This window comes from Nannospalax galili, unplaced genomic scaffold, assembly GCF_000622305.1.
Source record: "Nannospalax galili isolate Female #2095 unplaced genomic scaffold, S.galili_v1.0 scaffold983, whole genome shotgun sequence".
Lineage (NCBI taxonomy): Eukaryota > Metazoa > Chordata > Mammalia > Rodentia > Spalacidae > Nannospalax > Nannospalax galili.
The window spans coordinates 431577-454878 of NW_008350255.1; the positions used below are offsets into that span (position 1 = coordinate 431577).

Below are 23302 nucleotides of genomic sequence, written 5' to 3' on the forward strand. Positions count from 1 at the left end.
ATCAGTTCAACTGCCAGTCTTTCTCTGAATGTCTCTTTCCTACACACCAGTGGGACTCCCCGCCCTGTTTATCTAGATAACTACTACAGAACTCAACATAAGTAGAATTCTTGGAAAAACCACCCCAGGCGTTCAGTTGGGTATGGGCGACCCCAAATTCTCATTATCACACTGCAGTGATAATTACAAGCTGTAGACACTCAAAACAGAATCCTGTGCCTGGTGAATCTACAACAGGGTGGGTGGGTGAATAGATGAGCCAGTGAATAGATAGGTGAATGGAATAAATAAGTGAATGACTGATAGGTTCTTTAATGAGGGGTATAATTAGCACCCAGCAAAAGAAAATGGTCCCAAAGGGCTAATTTCCTGCTCTATTCTTTAAAAGGGTCCTCAAAGCAAGCTTGATCAACCTTCCATGATGCTAATGCCACCCACTCCTCCTTCTGAATTTCTTGGCACTCTCCCAACAGTGCATTATCAAACAATAGGTGGAGAATAGATACAGACTTCAGCTGACTTGACTTCAACAGCTTGGGGGCCAGCCACACCACTAAGCCTGAATGAGGACAGAGTTGGGTCTCCTGGTCGTTCCTCCTCCCATGGCATCAGTGCTATGGTCCTCACCTGGTGTTGCACTTCCTGTGTTTGCCATTTATGTCCTTCCCACAGTTTCCAAAGGTGTCTCCTGCCTCATTCACCTTCTCAAAGCAAAGATCAGGGGCTGGTCGGGCTCCTAGGTGTGCAAGAAACATGTGTCAGGGCACGAGCCTACCAGAGGCCCCCAAGGGCAAGGCCAGCCTCTGGTGGTATCATGACATTCTCATATTTTCTTCAAGAACAATTCAAAGAAAACATTTGAGAGTGATTTTAATACCTTGTTGAACATTTGTATCAGTGGGGGTTGCATTCTAAGTCTGCTTGCTAATGAAGAAAGGCTGTCCCATTCCCCTATTTTAATAAATTAATTTTAAACTTTAAAGATCTAAAGTATGTCTTTGCCATTTTCCCCTCACATTCATCCAGTTCCTAATCTCCTATATCCTAAAAAAGCTACAGTCATCAACTGCGTGTTCTGTCTTCCGCATCCCCTGTATACAATTCTGGGGTATCTTGAGATACTCTAATTAAGAATCGAAGCATCTTCTCTTTCTGTTCTGTGCTTTGGGCTTTTACTTGGTTGTGAGAGGTGATGATATCTGGTGTACGGAGCTGCCTCCTTAAATTCAGCTGCACAGCCTTCCACTGTACTGACTTACTGGAATGAATTTAATTAGTCTATTCCATAAGGCACAGAGGTTGTTACTGCTATAACTAGCAGCAATGTAATAAACATCTGGAAATATAGCTTCACATGCATATGCAAGAACAACTAGAGGTTACATTTGTTTGGCTGTTTTTTTAAAATATTATTTATTATTTTTATTTTATGTGTATGAGCATACTGCCTGCATGTATGTGAGTGTATCCATGTCATGCAATGCCCTCAGAGGTCAGAAGAGGGCGTCCAATTCCCCTGGAACTGGAGTTGGAGATGGTGGTTGTTAGCTGCCATGTGGGTGCTGGGACTCAAGCCTGGGTCCTCTGTAAGAGCAGCCAGTGCTCTAAACACTGAGCCATCTCTCCAGCCCAGCTTTTGTCTTTTACAAACAGTTAAATTAAACACTTAGCAAAGAACTATTTTAAAATAATTTCTTTGTGATTTATTATCAATGTTTGATGTGTATTTTATATACCCATATACTCTGGTTTATCTAAAAATTTCTTAAGTGAAAGGGGTTATGGGCAGAAGTCCTGGAGTAATTAATGGGACCTGTAAGCACATTTAAGAGTTTGCTGTCTCTGAATTGCTTTCCGTAGGGCTGATGTCTTTTTCTTACACCCTGCACTATGTCATGGTGTGACTGTTGTTATATTACGATATCACTTTCTATCTTTGCAATCTGATACACGAAAAACATCACTTCATGGTACTTACAATTTGCCTTTCCTTAATATGACTGAGCTTTTCCTTCATAGCTTAAGGTCTTTGTATTTGCTTTTATTTCTCTAGAACTATTGGGGGGGAGGCCAGTGGGGAATACTGTTACCTACTTGCCCACTGTAAGAACTAAAAAGCCTCAAAGGACTAGGAAGAATGCTGCCCCCTGGGAACATACAACCCACACACACCCCACTCCCCGCCCCCCACTGAACATCTCCCCTGAGCCTAGGGGGTGAGAGAGGTGATATCTGTTTTGGAAGAGAGCGTGTGCCCCCCAAAGGTCCTTACCAGGTCCCCACAGCTGCTGGCACTGCTCCTGGTAAGTGAGGCACATGCCATTATAGCAGTAAGCCTGGCCCCCTTCGCAGGGGGTGCCGTCCATCTGGTAGAAGTTAGTGGGGCAGTGGGGAGACTTGCCCGTGCAGAACTCAGGGAGGTCACACTGCCTTGCCTGCTCACGACACAGGGTACCAGGAGCCATCAGCTGAGTCGAGGAATGAGAGGGCAAAAATTAGTTAATTTCTTCCCTGCCCTCAACTCTCAACCAGGAGCTCATTAGGATCACTCCTGTGGACCAGAATTTTCCATCACTGTCATTTCACGGTACTTCATTAACTCAAGCCATCATCAGCTTTCTGAAATGAATAGTGACTTCAAGGTGATAGCCACAATAGTTAACTTACTTCCTCTTTATAGCAGGTTCAGGAAGTAGGTAAGAAGTAATATTTATGCAACAATTACACTTTACCGTGTGCTTTGGCAATAACAGCCACCTTTGTGCCATTCCCACTTAAGTGCCCCATCAGGGCTTCATTTAGTTTTCCAGGTTGTCCAATAGGATTAAAGAGGTGAGACGCAAAACACAATCTCATAGTATGTGGCAAAGGGGGCCAGCCCATGGGTATATGCACACACACACACGCACGCACACACACACACACCTGACATTTATATAAGTTTTGAGTTTACAACATTCTTGTTTTGTTTTAGAGACTAGCTTCAAACTCACTACCATGTAGCTCAGGCTGGCTTTAAACTCATGGCATTCCTCTTGCCTCAGCCTCCAGAATGCTGGAACTGTAGGTATGTATGTGCTGCCACACCTATTCTAAACTCTTCAACAATGTACCTCCACCCTTAAATCAGGCCTGGGCTCTGTTCCAAATATTCATCTCATCTGTGCGACACTATATGCTTGAAATAGATACCGCTACTATCCCACTTTGCAGGTCAAAGGACCAGACCGACAGCATACTTGGCACAAACAGTAAAAACCAGTACCGCTACTATCCCACTTTGCAGGGCAGGTCAAAGGACCAGACCGACAGCATACTTGGCACAAACAGTAAAAACCAACTTGTAAAAACTTAGTCTTGGAGCCTCCCCAGGCAGCCAGTGTTTCAGGCAACCTAAGCTCAGATGTTAATAAATTGCCCCAAATCACATAGACAAGGCTTGAAGTCCAGATCATATGTAGGGGCCTCGGAATCCTTCATGAGGCTCCAAGTGAAATCCCAGGAGGGAATGAAAGGCCACTCCAGGCTTATTCTTCAGCCTTCAGACTGGAAGGATTCAGCCCAGCATAGCCTCCCTGAAGGCTGCCAGCTCAAAACAGATACTGTCAAAGCCCTCTCTCAGCCAGGCAAGGACAGCTACAACTAAGAAGAAAGCCTTCCTGGCCCTAGAGGGATGGCTCAGGGGTTAAGAGCACAGGCTGCTCTTGTACAGGACCTGTGTTTGATTCCCAGCTCCCACATGGCAGCTAACAACCATCCTTAAGTTCAGTTCCAGGGGATCTGACATGCTTTTCTGATCCCCGAGGACACTGCATAGACCAGGTACACTTACTCCACTTACACACATGCAGACAATACACTTAATACAGAAAATAAAAATAATGAATAAAAAACTTTTTTTAAAATAAAGCCCTGCCTTGCTCCTAGGTGATCACACCACCCACCAGTTCCTTTCAGGACAGGGAACAGGTAATTCCCTTTGATGGCCATGCTCAGGCTGAACAGCTTGCTGAAGGAATGGAAGCCCAAGTGCAAGGTGAACAGGGTCAGTGTGTAAAGGCGGAAGTGACACACCTCTATCACCCAGGAGCAGGTGGGACATAAGGAAGACCCGCCTTAGAGCCACCTGGCCTCATTCAAATCTCAGCTCCTTAGCCAGCAGTAGAGCCGTGGGCAGCTACTTAACCTCTATGTGTTTGTTCACCCATAATTCCAGATTGAAGGCCTCTCTTGGGCTCTGCTAAGAGGAAGGAGTTCCAGTGAGGTACTTGAACACAGTGTGCACTCAGCAAGTAGACAGCAGGAGGAAAGACCATAAAACCAGCATAAAATTTCATCTAGCATTCAGGGTTTAGAGATCAATAAGATAACTCAAAAGAGCATATCAGTCGGGCATGGTGGCGCACACCTTTAATCCCAGCACTCAGGAGGCAGAAGCAGTTGGATCTCTGTGAGTTCAAAGCCAGCCTGGTCTGCATAGTGAGTTCCAGGCCAGCTGGGACTACAGGGAGACCCTGCTTCAAAAAAACCCCAAAACAAACAACAAAAAGAGCATGCATCATAACATGAAATGTATGTATGTATATATGTAGGTATATCTAAAAATGTATATATACATCTACATGAATATAACATATGGATAATATACAAATATATGTGTATATTTACATATATTATATAACTTCCCAGCAAGGTCTAGGATAACCTTTAGGATCAAATGCATTAATAGTTTTATAATGAAATATAAATATTCACTTGAGGTAATTTTTAAATTTTATTTATGGGGGGGGCGGTATTGAGACAGGATCTTCCTGTAATCTCGGCTGGCTATAATTAACCTCATATCAATCTGAGTCAAATTGTGTCCCAAATCTGTTCATTTTTTTTCAGCTTTTAGAATGTTTGAATTCCCAAATTTAGATAAAAGTTTGTGGTACTATATTTGTAATAGTAATAAATTATTTTCCACGCCAATATTAGGATCATCGACTTGAGTCAGGAGAGCTGGATTTGGGCCCTCACTGAATCTACATGTCATTCATCTACTAATAGCTCTAATTTCCTTGTCTTAAAATGAAGGCCGTAACCTGTATCTCATGGGGCTTTTGTGAAGATTGAATGGGATCACCTACATAAAATCCTCAGCCTGGTCCTTGGCATCCACCAAGATGTCTATTCATGGCCTGACTTCTGGAATGCGTTGAACTCAGTGAGGCCCAGGATAATAAAAAATAGTGGACTTAGTTCAATGGGCATTCTCAGTCTCAAGTATCTGAGTCTCTCTGTCTCTCTCTCACTTCTCTGTCTCTGTCTCTCTCCCTCCGTCCCCCTTCCTCTTCCTCTCTCCCGCCTGCCCTCCCTCCTTCCCTCACAGTGCTCTGTACCACCAGAGCCTTGTACAAAAAAGCACATGCTCTACCATCGACCTTCCTCAGCCCTGTGTCTAGAACTTTGATACAGCCATTCTCTGGGGTGCAGGCTGAAACCCAGCCATCACCCACCTATCAGCTCAAAGCCTGAGGCACCCTGAGGGCAAAGGGTTTACTTACCTTACACTTGTGACAGCAGGCGCCGTGGGCACACTCCGCCCCTTCCTTCAGAGTGCAGTTGGAGGCATTGCAGCAAGGGTTATTACACTCCTGGAAGGGCAGCAGAGAATATTAGTTTCTGCAACAGGAGGTAAGAGTCAGAGCCCAGCAGGGGGAGCCCTTCCTGGTCCCTCTCCCCTGCATGCTCAGCAACTCCGCTCCTTAGAACTCATCAAAACTGACTTATTAAGGTAACGAGTATTTACCAGAGAAAACATTCACTCAGGTGCACAATCCTCAGTGACACCACAACTTAGATGCTACTACATGGTGACTCTAGGTAAATTCCTGTACTATGCAGTTATACTGAGCTTACAAAACCTTAATATTCCCTGCTTCTAATAGAACTCCTCCTTGCTGAAGAGCCAGGGCCAATCCTTGCTCACAGTTGTGAAAGTGTACTAGTTCTTATTTCATTCTGGAAATCACAGCTTCCTATTTTAAAAAGAGAGCCAGCAAGATGGCTCAGGGAGTAAAGGCACTTGTTGCCTGAAGACCTGAGTTTGCTCCCTGGGTTCAATATAGTGGAAGGAAAGAACCAACTCTCCTAAGTTTCCGTGTGACCACCACAAGCATGCCATGGCCATGTGTGAGTGCATATGGCAGGCACAGACACACAACAGACATAGATACACACACACACACACACACACAAAAGTAAATAAATATATGTATTTAAATTTTTTTTTTTATTATTTTTATTTTATGTGTATGACTGCATTGCCTGCATGTGTGTAAGTGCATCCGTGTCATGCAATGCCCGTGAAGTTAGGAGTTGGATTCCCCTGGAACTGGAGTTACGGACAGTTGTTAGGGGACATGTGCGTGCTGGAAATCAAGCCCAGGTCCTCTACATCCTCTACAAGAGCAGTTGGTGCTCTTAACCACTGAGCCATGTCTCCAGACCAAAATTAACATATTTTTAAAATCACACCAGACGTTATAAAACCAAATGGTCCTTTGCACACTGATGCCTCAGTCTCACCCCACCATTCAGTCGACTTGTACAGTCCTCCCCAGTTGTCAAGCACGGGTTAACATATATTTTTCTCATTCTTTAAAAAATAGAGATGAAACAATCTAGTTCTGCTTTTTTTGAAGAAAAACATGTTTCTAATAAAATGACTGAGCCAGGGCGGGTGCCCACCACACTCACGCTGAAGGAAAAGCTTCTCCACAGAGTTTTGCTCTGCTTCTTCCTTGGCAACCCTTCCCAGACTGGACAGCACTTCCACGATCCCCTTTCAATCTCTTCTCCGGGCTAAACAGCATGAGCTTGTTACTGTAAGCACCCTCATCAGGCTCCTGCTCAAGTCCATATGTCCAGCTGTGTGGCCTCCAGAATAAATGCAGTACAGCTGGAGAGCCTAAGAGGCCACCTGGGGTTCCTCCAGGGAGGGGGAGCCAACATGCCCCCTCGATCATGGTCTGTGTCTAGAGCAGATGCTGACCAGGACTCCACCCTGTCCTGTACATGACAGTGCTGGCCACAAGCTGCAGTGGCCACAGACTTCATCTACCTGGGAGACTCACTGCTCAGTCCACAGCTTACCACATGGGCCTTTGGTAGTCATGTGTAGGAAATGCTGCCAACCAGGAAATCATCGCTCACCTTCTCCTTTGCCTTTCAGCTTTGAGATCAATGCCAATTCTTCCCCCCTCCAGCAGGTCCCGACACCTACCTCTTCCTCCCCGCAGTCGCATTCTTCGCCATCTTCTAGGTACCCATTGCCACACCTCTGACCTCCATACAGTGTCCTGGTGTCTGGCATGTTGGAGAGACACATCCCACCGCCAGACTGCAGGTACCGGTCCAGCTCTCTCCTGTTGCACCAGTTGAACACTCTGGGAAAGGGGTGCCTGACAGAGAGAACAGGGATGGATTAGCATCAAGTTTAAGCACATCGACCACCTTTCCATCCTACCACCCACCAGGCTGACTTCACCTGGACAAAAACCCCACGGGCCCACACATACCTTCTGCCCTCACCAGGGCTTCATCAACACATCAGCTTAGAATTCTTTCATCCAAAATTAGGAAACAGTAGGAATGCCATAATGTGTTTTTCTTATTGAATGTGAGAAAGGCAATTGAGGGACAGAATGTCAATTTGCATGAATAGTTCAAGTAAGTTATGAGTGCATTAAGATAGGTCTCCCGACTGAGGGCTGAACACAATATTGGCCAATCCAAGCTGTTCTCTAAGATGATGTTGTATGGGTATGTTCTTATGACAAAGACCAGAAACGTAAAGGCTGAAATCATGGATTTAATTTATTCATGGGCTGACCAGTTGATCTTTGCTCTACAGACAAGTGACTCCACCATCCAACTCACAAATGTGTGGCCTTTATCAAGAGCATGTATGAAAGCTCCCGAGTGCCCTGCTGCTGAGGGAAACAACCAAAAGCACAGTGGTTCCCTATCTGCAGTTTTGCTTTCCATGGCTTTGGTTACCCAGAGTCAACAGTGATCTTAAACAGAAATTTCCAGAAGTGAACAATTCCTAACTTGGAAATAACTTTTACCACAACACATTGTAATAACTGTTCTAGTTTATTACACATTATTGGGTTTATGGGTTTTTGTTTCGTTGGTTTTGGGTTTTTGAGACAGGGTGTCCCTGTGGCCCCAGCTGCCCTGGAACTTGCTATATAGACCAAGCTGGCCTCATTCTCACAGAGATCTGCCTGCCTCTGCCTCCCAAAATGCTGGGATTAAAAGTGGGAGCCACTTAACCTCTTACTGTGCCTACTTTATGAATTCAACTTCATCAGGTGCGTTTGGAAAAACACAGAATACACAGGGTTCAGCACCAGCTATGGTTTGAGGCATCTGGAATGTCCTGGAACATATATTCTGTAAATATCAGGAAACTACTATATCACAATGTGGTAAGGAAGAGTCACCTTGCCCTTAATTCTCTAAACCAATTCAAGGTTAAACACTAGAGCCTTCTACTGGAGGTATGCCACAATGAATTTATTACTAACCATTGTAAACCTACTACAATTTTTGAATAATTTAAAAACAAATTGGGGGACTGGAGAGATGGCTCAGCAGTTAAGAACACTGACTGTTCTTGCAAAAGACCTGGGTTTGAATCCCAGCACCCACATGGCAGCTAACAACTGTCTGTAACTCCAGTTCCAGGGGCTCTGACAGCCTCTTTTGTCCTCCTTGGGCACTGCACAATACAGGTGCACTTACCTACATGCAGGCAATACATGCATACACATAAAATTTAAAAAAACAAAGAAAAAGAGCCGGGCGTGGTGGCGCAGGCCTTTAATCCCAGCACTCAGGAGGCAGAGGCAGGCGGATCTCTGTGAGTTCAAGGCCAGCCTGGTCTACATAGTGAGTTCCAGGACAGCTGGGGCTACAGGGAGACCCTGTCTCAAAAAGACCAAAAAAAAAAAAAAAAAAGAAAAGAAAAAGAAAAACAAATTGGAGTAGTAACAAACATCACTGTCGACCATTTGTCTAAGATGCCCTCTGAGATTGGTAAAGAAAGGGACAGACTTAACGGTAACCTCACAGGGATTTGAACATGCCCATGGAGCTGTAGCCTGCATGTCCCATCATCCTTTCAGTGTCACAACCTGAGAAATGATGAACAAGCACTAGAGAACCCAGAAAGCAGCCTTGCCTCATGGAGACAGGGAGTCACGGTTCTCTAGGAAGCATAAGCAGACCCCAGGGGTTTGGAGTGAGGGAACTTATATCAGATCCCACTACAATGCCTTCCAGGGAGTAAATAGGGTCATGGAATGACTCAGGTCTGAAAGAATGCAGTGATTCATGATGAGCCCAGACACTAGAAGGTAAGTCGTCCTCTTCCAAAGGCTCTGGCTTAGAACCCCTGCCCCCCAGCTACAGGAGACACGGTGGCCTTGTTCTTGGGCATTCCCTGAGGAGTGTGTAGATGGTCTCCTTCCTTCCTCTTGTTCTATAAACTACATCAGAACTTTCCAAGAGGACTCAGACACAATAGTACTGACCATACTCCTTTGGTATGGAAGGACCAAGGGTTGTAACTCTGATCAAAAAATAGAGCCTCACTAAAACTTCAAGAGCTGGGCATGCACGCCCAGTTTCTTGGGAGGCTGAGGTAAAAGGATCGCTTGAAATCACAAGTTCAAGATTAACCCTAGGCAATATAGAAAGCCTCTCCCTCAAAAAAAGAAAAGAAAAATCTCGAAGGGAATAAGATGTGTTCATGCCAATTTTATAGCAGAAGCCTCTTTATCAAAATTGAGCAGGTCTGGGGTTCCACCAGCACCAATCTGCTGCTAGGGACTTAGTGTCTTTCTACTCACCTGCCTGTGTGGTCCTCTCCCAATTTCTTGGTGGTAATAAACACCTCTACCCTTATCAACAGTTTGAGAGGCTCCTTGGGGCCATCTGGAAGGACCTCTTGGGTCACACTGATGCTGCATGGCTCACCTTCCTCTCCTCTTAACCCTCATCTTCCCACTGACTCACCCAGTAGCGGCCGCCATGATGCACCCGCCATCTGCTGCACTGGCAGAGCAGCAGCCAGCAGAATCGTGGCTCATGCCGAAGTTGTGGCCCATCTCATGGGCCATGGTTGCAGCCACGCCAATGGCATTCTCAGAGTGGTCCTGTCAGGGGAGAGTTCAATTCAAGGTCAAGGTCCTATTCCCACTGTCACCCCCTATCTCTGCCTCTCCCTTACTCAAGGAAGGCCTTACAGCTCGCCACTGATTCCCCTAATACTGTGCATAGATATGGCTGGCTTTCCATACCTGCTATTAATAGGTCTAAAACCACTACTGTCATTAGGAAATCAAATACTCAAAAGGCTGTTTCCTGAGTTCTTAAAGGTTGTAGACCACGTCTGACCCACCGACAAATCCCCAGACAGACTGATACATCTCTTCAGGATGTGGCAATTGACCTATCACCTTGACTCAAGCAGAGAACACACTCATCTCGCTGCTTTCTGAGAGTACCTCATGACAAAGCCACCTCAGGCATAGAACTTGCAATTGGGTATGAGCTTAATCATCAAAAGAAAATCTCAACAAAACAAAACAAAAAATGGGGAAAATGAACTAATTGTGCTGGTGTGCTGAAACTACAGTCCCAGCTATCTGAGGGGCTGAGGCAGGAGAGTCACTTGGGCCCGGATTTTGAGACCAGCCTGGACAATGTAATGAGACCCATCGCAAAAGACAAAACAGCTGAACTACCAAAAAGATTTACTAAATATGTTGGCACACTCCTTCTCTTATTTATTTAAATTCCCTTTCTTACGCTAAGATTATAAACTATAAGTTACCTTCACTTTACAAATGAGGACAGTCATTAACTTAAAGTCACACAGTGGTCTTTGAAACCAATCAGGTTGACTCTAGGCCCTCGAGTTTAACATTCATGTTATTTTGTCAATAAATGAATAAATACAGGATGGGTGGAGGGATAGACTAGCAGATAAGAGCAGAGAGCAGACTTCCTTGATAACCATTCCAGGTTAGAAATGACTAGTCAGGACTAGTGCTAGGGATGCAGCTCAGTTGGTAGGGTGCTTGCCTAGCACGCACACAGCTCTGGGTTCAATCCCCAACACCATACAAAGCCTGTAATACCAGGAATTCAAGGTCATCCTTAGGTAGGTAGCAAGTTTGAGGTCAGCCTGGTCTACACAGTGAATTCAAGGCCAGCCACAGCTATGTAACCCTCACTGGCCCCCACCCCCCTGCAAAAAAAAAAACCCACAACAAAAGACCTACTTTCACTAAGTCAGAGAGGATTTCAAAAGAGTAATTTCCTAATCATGACCCTGCGGCAGGCTCTTGTTGCATAATGCCAAACCTAACAATGCAAGACCCAGGACAAAAATATACCTATCTCTTGTTCTGCTACTCCCTAACCCCTGGCTTGGAGTATACAGAGGTTTGGTGGTCTATTTGTGCAATTGCTTTAAAAAAATAATAATAAACTAAGATAAGTGAAAATACATCCTTGGCCACCTCCATCTCTTAGAATCTAATCACTTCACTTGAAACATTTCATTTTTCATAAATGGTTTTTCTTCTGCAATTATAAATATCAAATTAGTTTTTCAAAGCTGACCTCCTGGCTTGGGAGGCAGTTTTATACTTCTCAACATCTTATGGGCTGAGACTCACCATGTTGACCCCTCCAGATTGGTACACAGAGCACATGGCCATGAGAGGGGCCAGGCCGATGGTGGTACCGTGGAAAGACCTGCCCCTGCAGGAAAGAAGAGGACAGGTGACTCGGGTGGGGACTGAGAGGGCCGTTCCCACGGAGCAGGAGTGGGTGGCTACCATGCTATTCTCTGACCCCACTGACATTCCCAGATTATTTCCAAGGGAAAGAGCCTGGTATCCCAGCCAACTGGACAACTTTCAGGTCACCACGCCTCTCATTTCCTCTCACCTGCTCCCTCAGCACCACAGAATAGAGCAAGCAAAAGGTCCTCTTTCCTTTACAATGCCACCCAGAGCCATTTCCCTGAAGGGAAGTAGGCAGAGCATGAAAATCTATGCCCTACTCCTGCTGCACAGGAAAAGGTCAGAGGCAGGGGTTGTGGGAAGGGTGGCAGAGGCTGTGATGCCCAAGTGAATCATACCCACTTCCGCCAGATGTCAGGGGGCCAGGCCTTATACCCCTGGTGGTATGTGTCTTGGGGGATGGGGAAGGGAGGCTGGGCAGCAGCTGTGATGGCCACTGCTCTATCCTCTTATCACACTAGGGCCAAGGAAACAGCTGCGTCCCTTTGGGAGTTCCACAAACTGCAGCTGGATACAGAATGAATTGTTTCTGCCACTGCTCTACAAGAATGATCCCAACCTGCCAACAGCTAGCTATGGTGTTCCTCATTTTAGCATAGCCCTCTGTCAGCTGCATTCACGCAGAGTAGGCAAGAAGGAGTAAATGGACGTTTACTAAAGTTTTGCTTAATAAATGCAGTATCTGTCAATCTACATGACACCCTGCTTTTTATTTTACAAAATTGAACTTGACCCTGAGGAAGTCCCACAGAAAACCCAGGTTCAAGGTGTTACATTCAAAAGTTCAGGCCAAACATTTTGGTAACCAGACTTTCTGGGTGAACAGGCTGTCATGAAGTCACAACTCAGAGCCCAGGCTTTGAGGACAGCTACTTCCCAGTTGCTTTTAGACGGTAAATCAAGATATCAAGGTTTAAATGATTGCTGAGCACAAAAGTATACCTTTTGTTATAACCGTCTCAAAATACCTTGGGAGGCCTACTAATAAACACACCAAAGATCACTTTAGGGGGCTGATTCTCACCACCCTGACTCTACCAGAAGCTGATGAAAAGTCAACACAGTGGTCCTCAGCATTTCCTCCTACCAAGCATGCAGTTCCCATACAGTCTGTCACTTTGACTTCCTGGGGTACTCAGCCCTGAGCCCCCGGGGAAGCCAGTGAAGGATCCAAGGGACCTCTCCTGAGGCTATTGTGGGAGATGCACTCGGGTGCTAGAACACTGTCAGAGTGTCAGCTGTAAGCAACAATCAGCTACATGCTCAAGTGCGTCAGCCACTCAGCCGATGATGGCTGAAGCTGTTTCTTACATGGTCAGCAAACACCTGAGTGGACTCTTATCACTGTTAGGTTTTTTAACATTTTCCAAGGAATGTTGGGTCTGAGCAATGCCTAGTTATCTGGATCAGGAGCAGGGAGGGTCCTGCACGACCAACACTCCGCCCTGGGGAAAGATAGGGCAAACTTGGACAGTATGTGGTTGTCAGAGGCTCTGCAGCCAAAGCTGAGTGAGACACGAGACAACACACCCAGAAAAGGCGACTTACGTGATTAGCTGCGCATTGTCATGACTCTTCTGGGCAAGTAGCTTACGCCTCCAATTAAGAAATGACCAGAGGGTGGAGTATGGGTTCTCCGAAACTTCACATTTATCCCCATGCGTCCACACCTCCAAGCCCACTAGCGCAATCCGGATGTTCAAGGATCGGTAAAACTGAAAAGACAAAAGCCCGTCTGTCGCCACCCAGCCTAAGAGCTCAGCGCACAGTTAGCAGATCTGTCTTCTGCCTGTGGATCCAAGGGGAAGCGGGAAGAGGTATTCTTAACATTTCTCAAGAGGGGAAATGAGATCTTCAGAGAGGTGCATTTTGGGGAGTCAAACTGGGGTAGCTTGGCTTAGAGAACACTGAGCTAATAACTAAAAAAAAAAAAAAAAAAAAAAAAAAAAAAAGATGTAGAGGCAGTCTACCCCACCGATCGGTTCTTTGTTGGATTTTCCCTTGATGCTATAATGACTTTGCATGTATGGGGTTAGGTACGTGTTTCTATGCGCACATGTATGTGTGGAGGCCAAAGGTCAATGTGGAGTGTTTTCCACGATCACTCTCTACATTATTTTTTGAGACAGGGTTTCTCACCAAACCGGGAGCTTGTTAATTCAGCTGGACTGGCTAGATATTGAAGTCCTGGGGTCCACCCTACCGCCGCCCCCAGCACTGAGGTTACAGACCCGTGCTATTGTGTCTGGCTGTTACAGGGATTCTAGCTCACATCCTCATGCTTGCCCAGCAGGTACGTTACAGGCTGAGCCATTCCTCCAACTCTCCAGCGACATATTTTCAAAGTCTCGTGTACACAGAAGCCACCAGAATAGGACAGACCACTTCAGTCTAAAATTGGCAGGTTCTTCCACAGCAAAAAATAGTAACTGGGACACCAATGTTTGTCAAGCACTTTCTGTGAGCAGTGAGGCTTAGAGAACTTAGGAAACCTCACAGGGAGATACTGGAGCCAGGAATATAATATTATATTATATATTCACACATTGCCCCTAAGAAACTTCAGTCTAGATGGGGTCCTAATCCTGCAAAACACGATTTTATTTCTACAGAATTTCTGTTTTGTGCCACATTCATCATTGCAGAAAAAAAAAAAAAAGATTCTAACTCCCATTTGAAATAGCTTCACTAAGGACTTTTATAAGGAAGTCAACTTGGCCTTATTTACAGTTAAGGGAAAATACTGTGGATTGGGCTCCTGATTCAGCAATTAGGACATCTCTTTCCAGTTTTAGTTCAACAATATTCAGTCCAAGTAGCTGGGTCAGCAAGTTTCAGACAGTCAATGTGTCTCACCCCTCTGTGAGTGATTAACCTCACATGCTGGGAAAAAAAACAAGAGGCTTCAAAGAATGAACCAGCCAGCAAGGCATGGGGCTTCCACCACCGCCTGGGGTCTGTGGCCACTTTCTTCTCCCTCCACATTTTTTGCTTGTTTTGTTTTGTTGATGTGCTTACTGACACACCCTGTCTACCTTTCATCTGCGCCCCATGATTCTAACCAAGTCCAATGGGAAAATTCATAGAGTGCGCTAGCCAAGCCCCACCTGCCTGGCCTCCAGGACAATGGGTGATTCACAGGTGACAGCAGGATCAGCTTCCTGGATTCCCCCAGGGAAACATATTTTCCCAGATGTTGAGAGTTTATTTTGTAGGATCATTGGATTGTAACTGCTGAGTAAACTGGGAGCTGGAGACAGAGAGGCCACTGTGTCCCTAGAATCCTTCCTTCCAGGAAAGACCAGTATTTGACTTTCACCTTGTCACATGCTAGTGGCCTGTGTTTCCACAGCCATTGATGACAGAACAAAATGACAAGGCTGAGAACTTCCCATCTTATGACCACACAATAACCAAATTTGCTTGTTAAGCCCTAAAAAAACCTTTTTCATGTCTCTTCTTTATCCTCTAGTGTCCAGGAAAAAAAAAAAAAATACCCCTTTAGATCTGGGGTCCACGAAACAACCACAAGGTTCAGAGTTAACCCTTCAAAGTTCTATGAGAGTCCTGAAATTCGTATCAGAGCCTCAAAGAGACATGTGACCCAAGAGCCTGGGCTGCAGCTCAGCGGTGTAGAGTGTCTCTTGCATGCATGAATACAAGTGACCCAAACATGTCAAAACTTACTTTTTAAATATACACTACTAGTCTATCAAAAGGTACCAACTGCTATTCTAAGTTACCTTTTCTGCATTTTGTACTATAACCTTCTTTCATATTCAGGGAGTATTTCCAATTCCATACATTCTACTCAAGGATAATTCAAATTCTGGAAATTACTTAAGTGCATGTTTGAAGGGACCCTGTCCTAGGAAATGTAGTCATTTGCAATCTTTCTAAGAGAAGAAATGATCCTCAGTCAGTTTTAAGCATTAGCCCCAAATAGCTAACACCTTGATTTTTTTTTTTTTTTTTTTTTTTAAGGCTATGTGTCATTCAATCCTAACCTACCTCAATCCTCCCTAAGTCTAAGGATCATTGGGATTTCTCCTGGAAGGAACCTTTAGAAACCTCCTCAAAGCTATATTAGACTGGGCTCTTCTGTGTCCAAGGTTCCTCAGGAGCCACTGCAGAGGTATATGAGGCTGGAGGACAGAGCTCTGGGTAGCCACCTCTGCTCCAGCTTACAGCAGTGTCCTCGCCAATATTTGCATTTTACAAACTAAAAGAAAAAGAAAAAAAATAACCCTTACCAGTCAAAGAAGCCCAGTTACTTGCCTGAGGTTTATAGCTCAGGTTTTGTCGTGTATCCTCCCCAAGCTCTATGGGGAAGCTCATTCCCTTTCAGTTCTTGATGTGGTGGCCCACCCAGTAGCACGGGCCAGGTGCATGTCACATAGGACATAGGTGCATGTGACATGGCACATATGTGCCTGTCCTACAGCCCATCCCAGGCAACGGTACCTCCCCACAACGTACACACCTGGTCTCACCTTATCAACATAGTTGGCAATCTCCATGAGTTTGTGTTTGGTGGCATCCTGGTCGTGCCGATTCTTCCGAAACTAAATGCAACAAACAGAGCCAGGTGAGACCAAGAGCTTGTCCAAGGGCCTTTTGAGGGCCCCATTTCTTGCTGCCAAATTCGCTCTTATCTTCTTCGATGCTTTATGCACAGTCATTTTATGCAATGGTCTTCCTTACAGTTCTTGGAAGGATAGGATCTGGCTCAGCTCCATCTTGTTATCTCCATCTCCCAGTCCAGGACAGGGCGCAGAGCGGGCAAGCAAGTAACAAGTTATCTTCCTCTACCCCTTCAAGTAAGTCTGATTTTCCCATCCTTTAAATTACAATGCCTCTGGCAAACTCTCACTGGTACATAGAAGAGGGAGTGATCTGATCCTTGCCTTGGTCATCACTCCAATATGAAACCACCAATACACATATGCTACAAGGCTTCCCTATATGTGGTCAGCTAACGTGAACCAAATAGCTGCCACAGCTGCTAGAGGCAAACCATTGTGTTCAGCAGTAGGGCGATACAAGTATGAGCTTTTAATCCTGGACCACAGGAGCTTTGATTAAAATGGTGAGAGTGGAAATAACTATAATAGCAGGTCCTCTAAGAAGTACACAATTTAAGTGGGCCAAGAAAACCCTTTGAGAACCTTAACTACAATGGGAGGCCATGTGTATGTCACATAGAGGGTGCTAACAGCTGGTGACATCAGCAAACATCTTGTTCAGCACTAGATCAACTGGCAGTGCCTTTTACAGTGAGAAAGGTTCTGAGATTTCATAGGTGTAAAATCAGGCATTGCTAATCAAGCACAGGAAAGAATACTGTGCTGTGATTGATTAGAATGTCGGCCAAGAGTTCCAGGAGGAGGCTCTGTCAACACAAATGCCTCAAACTTAACATTCCTGTCTCAAAAAGATAGATCTCTTTCACTACAATAGTGAAGGAAATCATAAGCAAGTAAAGATAAAATTTTCTACAATTGTAACTTAAATTTTTCAAATGATGGGTGTGTTCTGTTTGCTGCCATATTTACATAAACTCTGGATACTTAGTGGATTTACCTAAAGTATGCACATCCTTCCTCCACTCCACTCCAGCAGGATACCCAAGCAAGAGACAGAACGAACAGCTAAACAAAATAACCCGGGATACTTGTTCACCAAGGGCTATTTGCAGCCCTGGTACAGAGAAGGGACCCACCATTTTCCTTTCTTTTGCAGATTCTAGAACATTCCTGGGCTTCTTTGGAACTGTCACTCACCAGAAGACAACCTCACGGTTACTCCTGCCTCCTATAAAGCTAAATTCTGGGGCTCTGTTGCATAGACCTTTCCAAAGTATCAATCTAGAAGTTTCCATTATGAAGGCCTCCCAACTTTTAAACTGCTCCCAGGGCACAGAAATGTTTCCATTAATTTAGTAAATATTTATTAGAACATGGGGTGAGATTTCAGGCTTCCAAACCTACTAATCCTACCTCAAACAATAAGGCCCAATAAGGCCACCATAGTTGAAGGAGTGTATCATGTTTTCCGGAACAGTCTGAAGCAAGGGTTGGTAAACTCACTCTGCAAAGCACCAGATGGTAAATATTTTTAGGCTTGGTGGACCACACTGTATCTGTCACAACTACACAGTTCTGCCTTGGTGGCTTGTACATAAACTGATGGCGTGGCCCTGCTTAGTATACTGTTTACAGAAATCTGTGGTGAGCTGGATTTGACCATTTGGTTTGTAACCCCTACTCTAAAGACAAAATATATCTCAATCAATCACAGCATCTTGCATGTTCTGAGGTGACACTGGCAGTATTACATGGTATACCACCAGCCTTTCCCAGCCCACACGTCCTACTGCTGTCATAAGAGTCCTTTACAAGCCTGTGTCCACACTGTTCTGTCCCCTAACATTTCATTTTGCCTAATGAATGAACGAATCTGCAGAGAATCCCCACCCCACCCAGCTCCCTGACATTTCACTTCACCTAAGGAATGAATATGTTGCGAACTGACCCAGAAGCTTCCAGAAGACTCAGACAGAGAGCGAGGCACTGCTGCCCATTTTTACTGCTGACAGTTCTCTAGGCAGCAACACTGAAGTCTTGCTTTCCCACTCAGAGTCTCGACTCCCTCCTCTGAGTGCAGAGACCAAAGGCTGCCCTGTCTCAGCATCAGGTTGTAAATTACAAATACAGTATCCTATTTTTTTATCTTCCCACAATTCCCAGATTAATAATTAATTGCCAGGAATACATTTCTTCCTGTAGAGAAGAGAGACTCTTGGAAGAGTACTGGGGAGGGGGGTTGGTCTCTGGGCTTGCAAATTGTATCTGGCCTATTTTACCCCTTCCCAACTCCTCACGTGAATCATTCAAAGCCTGTAGCTGAGAAATGCCTATGACCCCAAGAACTGAGAGATGTTCTCACCCACCAGGATGCAGGAATCCTGCATTGTGCGTTGTGGAGTGCCTGTGCTGCCCATGCTAAGATGGCACTTCTCTGCAACAGCGTCTCATAGCCCTGGAAGCCCTTTGAGCAAATACTTTTCCTCCCTGGTTTGCTGTGACCTTTGATGTGAAGAGGCAGAAGATGCCCCACCCCCGATCCACCCTCTCTTCTGTGCCTATTGGAGACTTTCCAGTGGGTTTTAAAACCCTGCACCAAGGTTCCCTAGGGGAGACCATGAGAGCCAGAAAGAAGTGATGTCCCTCCTTCCAACCAGAGGTTGGTTTTCTAGGTGTTTACTATCCAGGTCCCCGGACCTTTTATCTGATCAAAGGAATTGGTGGCTTTATAAAATGGTTGAAGACCTTTCTGTCAGGTGTCTTAAATGGAGAACTGTCCTACAGAGAAGGAGTGCAGCCTTTATAGAAGACCACACAGAAGGACCATACACTCAGGCTGCAGGGCAGGCCTGAGTGGGGAACCTGGCTGGCTTTGAAACCAGTTACTGTTTTCTTTTCTATACACATGCTAGTTTGTAGAGAAAAAAAGTGAATCCCTGCCTCTGTCTCTCTCCTGCTGCTACTAGAAAAATCCAATACCAACATCAGTTGAAAAGGCAAACTCTGGCGGGGCATGGTGGAGTGTAGTCCGAGCACTTGGGAGGCAGAGGCAGGTGGATCTCTGTGAGCTCAAGGCCAGCCTGGTCTACATAGTGAGTTCCAGGACAGCTGGGGCTACAGGGAGACCCTCCTTCAAAAAGACCAAAAAAAAAAAAAAAAGGCAAACTCTTCTAAGAAAAGTGAACACAATGCTCCTTCCTTAGAAAGTCCTCCACCTCCACTCCTCTACCCAGTGCATTCCTCTCTGACCCTTAAGGAGCTCAAGGGTCACCTCTTCCTGCCTCTAGCACTCAAAGGCAGCTCTCTCACCTGGGCTTGGCCTCCTTCATCACTGGCACTGCCCCTAATCCATGCTATGGGGGTGTGGACAGGGCAGAGCTGCCTACCATGAGGCCTTTCAGGATGCCGGCAACCCCTAATGTATGGGATAGGAGACAGGCAGGCACTGTGATGAACTCTGCCCTCAGGCTGCCCAGGCGAGTGACACATCTCAGGATGATAATGTTCAGAACCCCGGGGGCCAAGGTGCAGAAGGACGCTTGGCTATGGTTGAGATGCTGCATAAAGTGGGACTTGAAAGCAGTAACATCTGGTTAATGGAGGCGAATAAACTGTGCGCTCAGTCCATCACACTGGGAAGACTGCTGGGGGAAGCCGAGCTCCTCAGATTCTGCGATTGCCACTTAAACTTCCTATCACACCTCAAAGACAAGTCCCCAAACCACACTGGACTTCCCTTTCTGTGTGTTCTAATCCTCACCGAAGGCTGGTCACTTTGGAACTACAGGGTCTTCGTGTTGATGCTGCAAACTCTGATGTGCCAGGTGTAGCTCTTAGCTGCATCCTGATGCCAGGCACTATGCTGGCACATAACAGAAAATCAGGAAATCACAAAGGAACAAATGAAACGAACGAGCAAGCAGGTGGGTGTTCGTGAACTCTTAGGGTCTGTCCAACTTAAGGAATATGAATTAAAGGCTACCCAGCTCTTCCTTTAGGTTCCCAAGCTCGCTAGTGTATCAACATCACCCTGATGTCTTGTTCAAATATGTAGGACCCTACCCTGACAGTTTCAGGTTCAGTAGATCCGGAAATTTTCCCAGGTACCATAAAGGTTGCTGGTCTAGGGACCACATTTTGGGAACAACGGCATCAAGGTCTCATCTGACACCAATATGCTTATAAAACTGGACTCGCAGGTGAGCAAAAAAAATGATATCCAATGCAATACTGAAGACTACACTTACTACCTTTATAAAATAGAATTCTAGAATTTTCTCTGGAGACTCATTGACCCTGCTAAGAGTATCAGCTAAGGGATCTTCAGATCCTGTCTGAGAAATGCCTATGATTATGGTGCCCTGGTTTTCCATCTGATTGGTATACTGTGCTAGGGGAGGCTTTTTAAAAAAAAACGTGTATTCATGTATTGTCTGCATGTAGGTAAGTGCACCCATGTCGTGTAATGCCCTCGGAGGTCAGAAGAGGCTGTCGGATCCCCTGGATCTGGAGTTACAGACAGTTGTCAGCTGCCATGTGGGTACTGGGATACAAACCCGGGTCTTCTGCAAGAACAACCAGTGTTCTTAACCGCTGAGACATCTCTCCAGCCCCAGGAGAGGCTTTCTTATCTTTCATTTTGGGGGTTCTCTTGGTCTCTCTCTCTTTCTAGAGAGAGGCTATGTAGCCTTGGCTAGCCTGGAACTTTCTATGTAGATCAGGCTGGCCTCAAACTCAGATATGCACCTGCCTCTGTCTCCTGCCACCATGTCCAGCCCCTTAGTTTTTTCCTGGCTCTGCTTAAAATGACTAAAGAGCCGTTGGTCAGATTGAAGGCCAAAATTATTTGATAAACCATAGAAAGATGAGTGTATTTCCCCAAATCAGCTGCAAAGCTGAATGGAAGAGAGCAGAGTTTTTCTGCTGAAACCCCCTTACCTCTGCATAATCAGCCACCAGGTACAGCTCCACGTACTTCATAGAGTGTAAATCTTCCCTCTTCATCTGAGGAAGAGATGGAAGCAGATTAGAGCTTAGAAACCTTCAGCTCTGTCCCATGTCAAAAAAACTGCTGGGAAATCTAAGTGATTAATAAGCTGTGACCTTCTCATTTCTTATTAATTTGGGCATTAGAGATGGTCCTAGCTGCAGCGTATTCCCTCCATCTGCAATTGGTTATTGCTGGACGCCACTTCGAGCCATGAGATCTAGTCCTTTATTCTCACATAGAAGGGGCCAAGCTGGTTGGGACAGACAAAACGGAGGCCAGCATCCCACAAGGAAACATGCTGACAGCCTAGTCCCCAAATAACCTCTAGACCACAGACTCCATTTTCAGTGTGAACAAATAACATTTTGTGCATTAGATGATGTGGACATTCCAAAAAGGGAAGCAGACTGTTTTTCTGTCTTTCACAGTTTCTGAAATCAAAATCTCAAAGTATTTTAAATATAAACAGTGATTGTCTTATGAAAGTACCTCACTCAATAATTACAGGAAAGAATGAAAGAAAGGGAAAGAGAGAGAGAGAGAGAGAGAGAGAGAGAGAGAGAGAGAGAAGAGAGGGAGGGAGGGAGAGAAGAAGGAAGGGAAGGGAAAAGAAGGGCTGATTTTCATCCTCTTTACCCATTCTTCCTCAATCTAGAAATACTCCCAGATTCAAAGTAAGTATGTTCAGAGAGGACACAGCCAGCCTAGTCTGCTGGCTCCACGGAAAGTCTGGAAACTCACCCTATGAGGTCCTTTCTTGGTTTGATGTGTAAACTGAAGGGCCCAGTCCTTGGTGGTGGGCATGGAGTGTTTGAACCCACAGTTCCCTGGGGGCAGCTTGAGATGTTCAGATCTGTAAATAAGGTGTTGGCCCTCGCTGTCAGGGACAGGTTCGATGATGTAGCTGAGGTTACTGTTCACTGTAATCAGTCCTCTGTTGATAGGAAAAACGGAATCTCTGGTCAAAGATTATGGTTCTGGAAAAGTCCCCTGCACAGGCCCATATGCAAAAAGGCACAGTTGGTTTGTTCACTGGTTCTTCGCCTTGTTATGGGTCTATGAACCCTTTTGTGAAGGCCCAATGCAAGCTCAGAACCCTCTATAGAGAAATACACTGTGTGTGAGATGGGGCACACAATCTCAGTGCCCTTGGAATTCCTAAGCTCATTGTGGGGCTGCAGGTTAAGAGTTTACGAACTAGGGAAACTCAGACTAGGACTCTTAAAGGCCTCCCCAACCAAAGACTCAGACAAAGCACACCTGCATGCAGGTGAGGTGACCCAGATTCAGCTTTAACACTCCTAACTGTCACATGTTCTTCAACAAATCCCTCATGTTACCCTGAGCTTCAGTTTCCTCATTTCTAAAATAAAAATGATCATGTAACTCACCAGGGCTGTTAGATGATTAAACGAAAGACAAGTGCCCTTGTGTCTGGAGACGAAAGGTAGCATTGAGCAGCTGACTGCATTCCTAATACTCCCAACTGCCCTAAGCCAGCAAGGCAGCTGTCTGGTAAACATACGCAACTAAGCCTGTGTGATCATCTTTCCCCCTTGGTTATAGATTCCAGTATTAAATACAAAAGATCTGTGTGAGATTATTTTATTCTTTCACTCACTGAGATTTTACTGTATTCCGGATATCATCCAGACACACCTAATCCTTGCCCTTAAGTACAGCCATCCATCCCTAGGTATCCACAGATACTTGGGTCCAGACTCCCAAGGAAACCATTATCACAGACACTCCAACCCCATATATATATATAAAATGGTGTGCTATTTACATAACTTATTCATGTCTTGCTGTATATTTTATATCACCTCCAGGTTACTTATAACACCAAATGA

The 23302-nt window shown here is 45.3% G+C and overlaps 1 protein-coding gene across 1 annotated transcript in view; it reads right to left on the minus strand.

The window, feature by feature from the left end:
• Nucleotides 1-23302, minus strand: part of Adam19 (ADAM metallopeptidase domain 19) — an 87323-nt gene that overhangs the window by 13908 nt on the left and 50113 nt on the right. The window contains exons 6-15 of the mRNA XM_008847388.3: nt 22191-22383; nt 21398-21463; nt 16367-16438; nt 13422-13588; nt 11745-11829; nt 10075-10214; nt 7271-7448; nt 5550-5639; nt 2273-2468; nt 628-736 (exon numbers count right to left, since the gene is read on the minus strand). Of these exons, the coding sequence (XP_008845610.1) occupies nt 628-736; nt 2273-2468; nt 5550-5639; nt 7271-7448; nt 10075-10214; nt 11745-11829; nt 13422-13588; nt 16367-16438; nt 21398-21463; nt 22191-22383 (1296 nt within the window). The remainder of the gene's footprint in view (nt 1-627; nt 737-2272; nt 2469-5549; nt 5640-7270; nt 7449-10074; nt 10215-11744; nt 11830-13421; nt 13589-16366; nt 16439-21397; nt 21464-22190; nt 22384-23302) is intronic.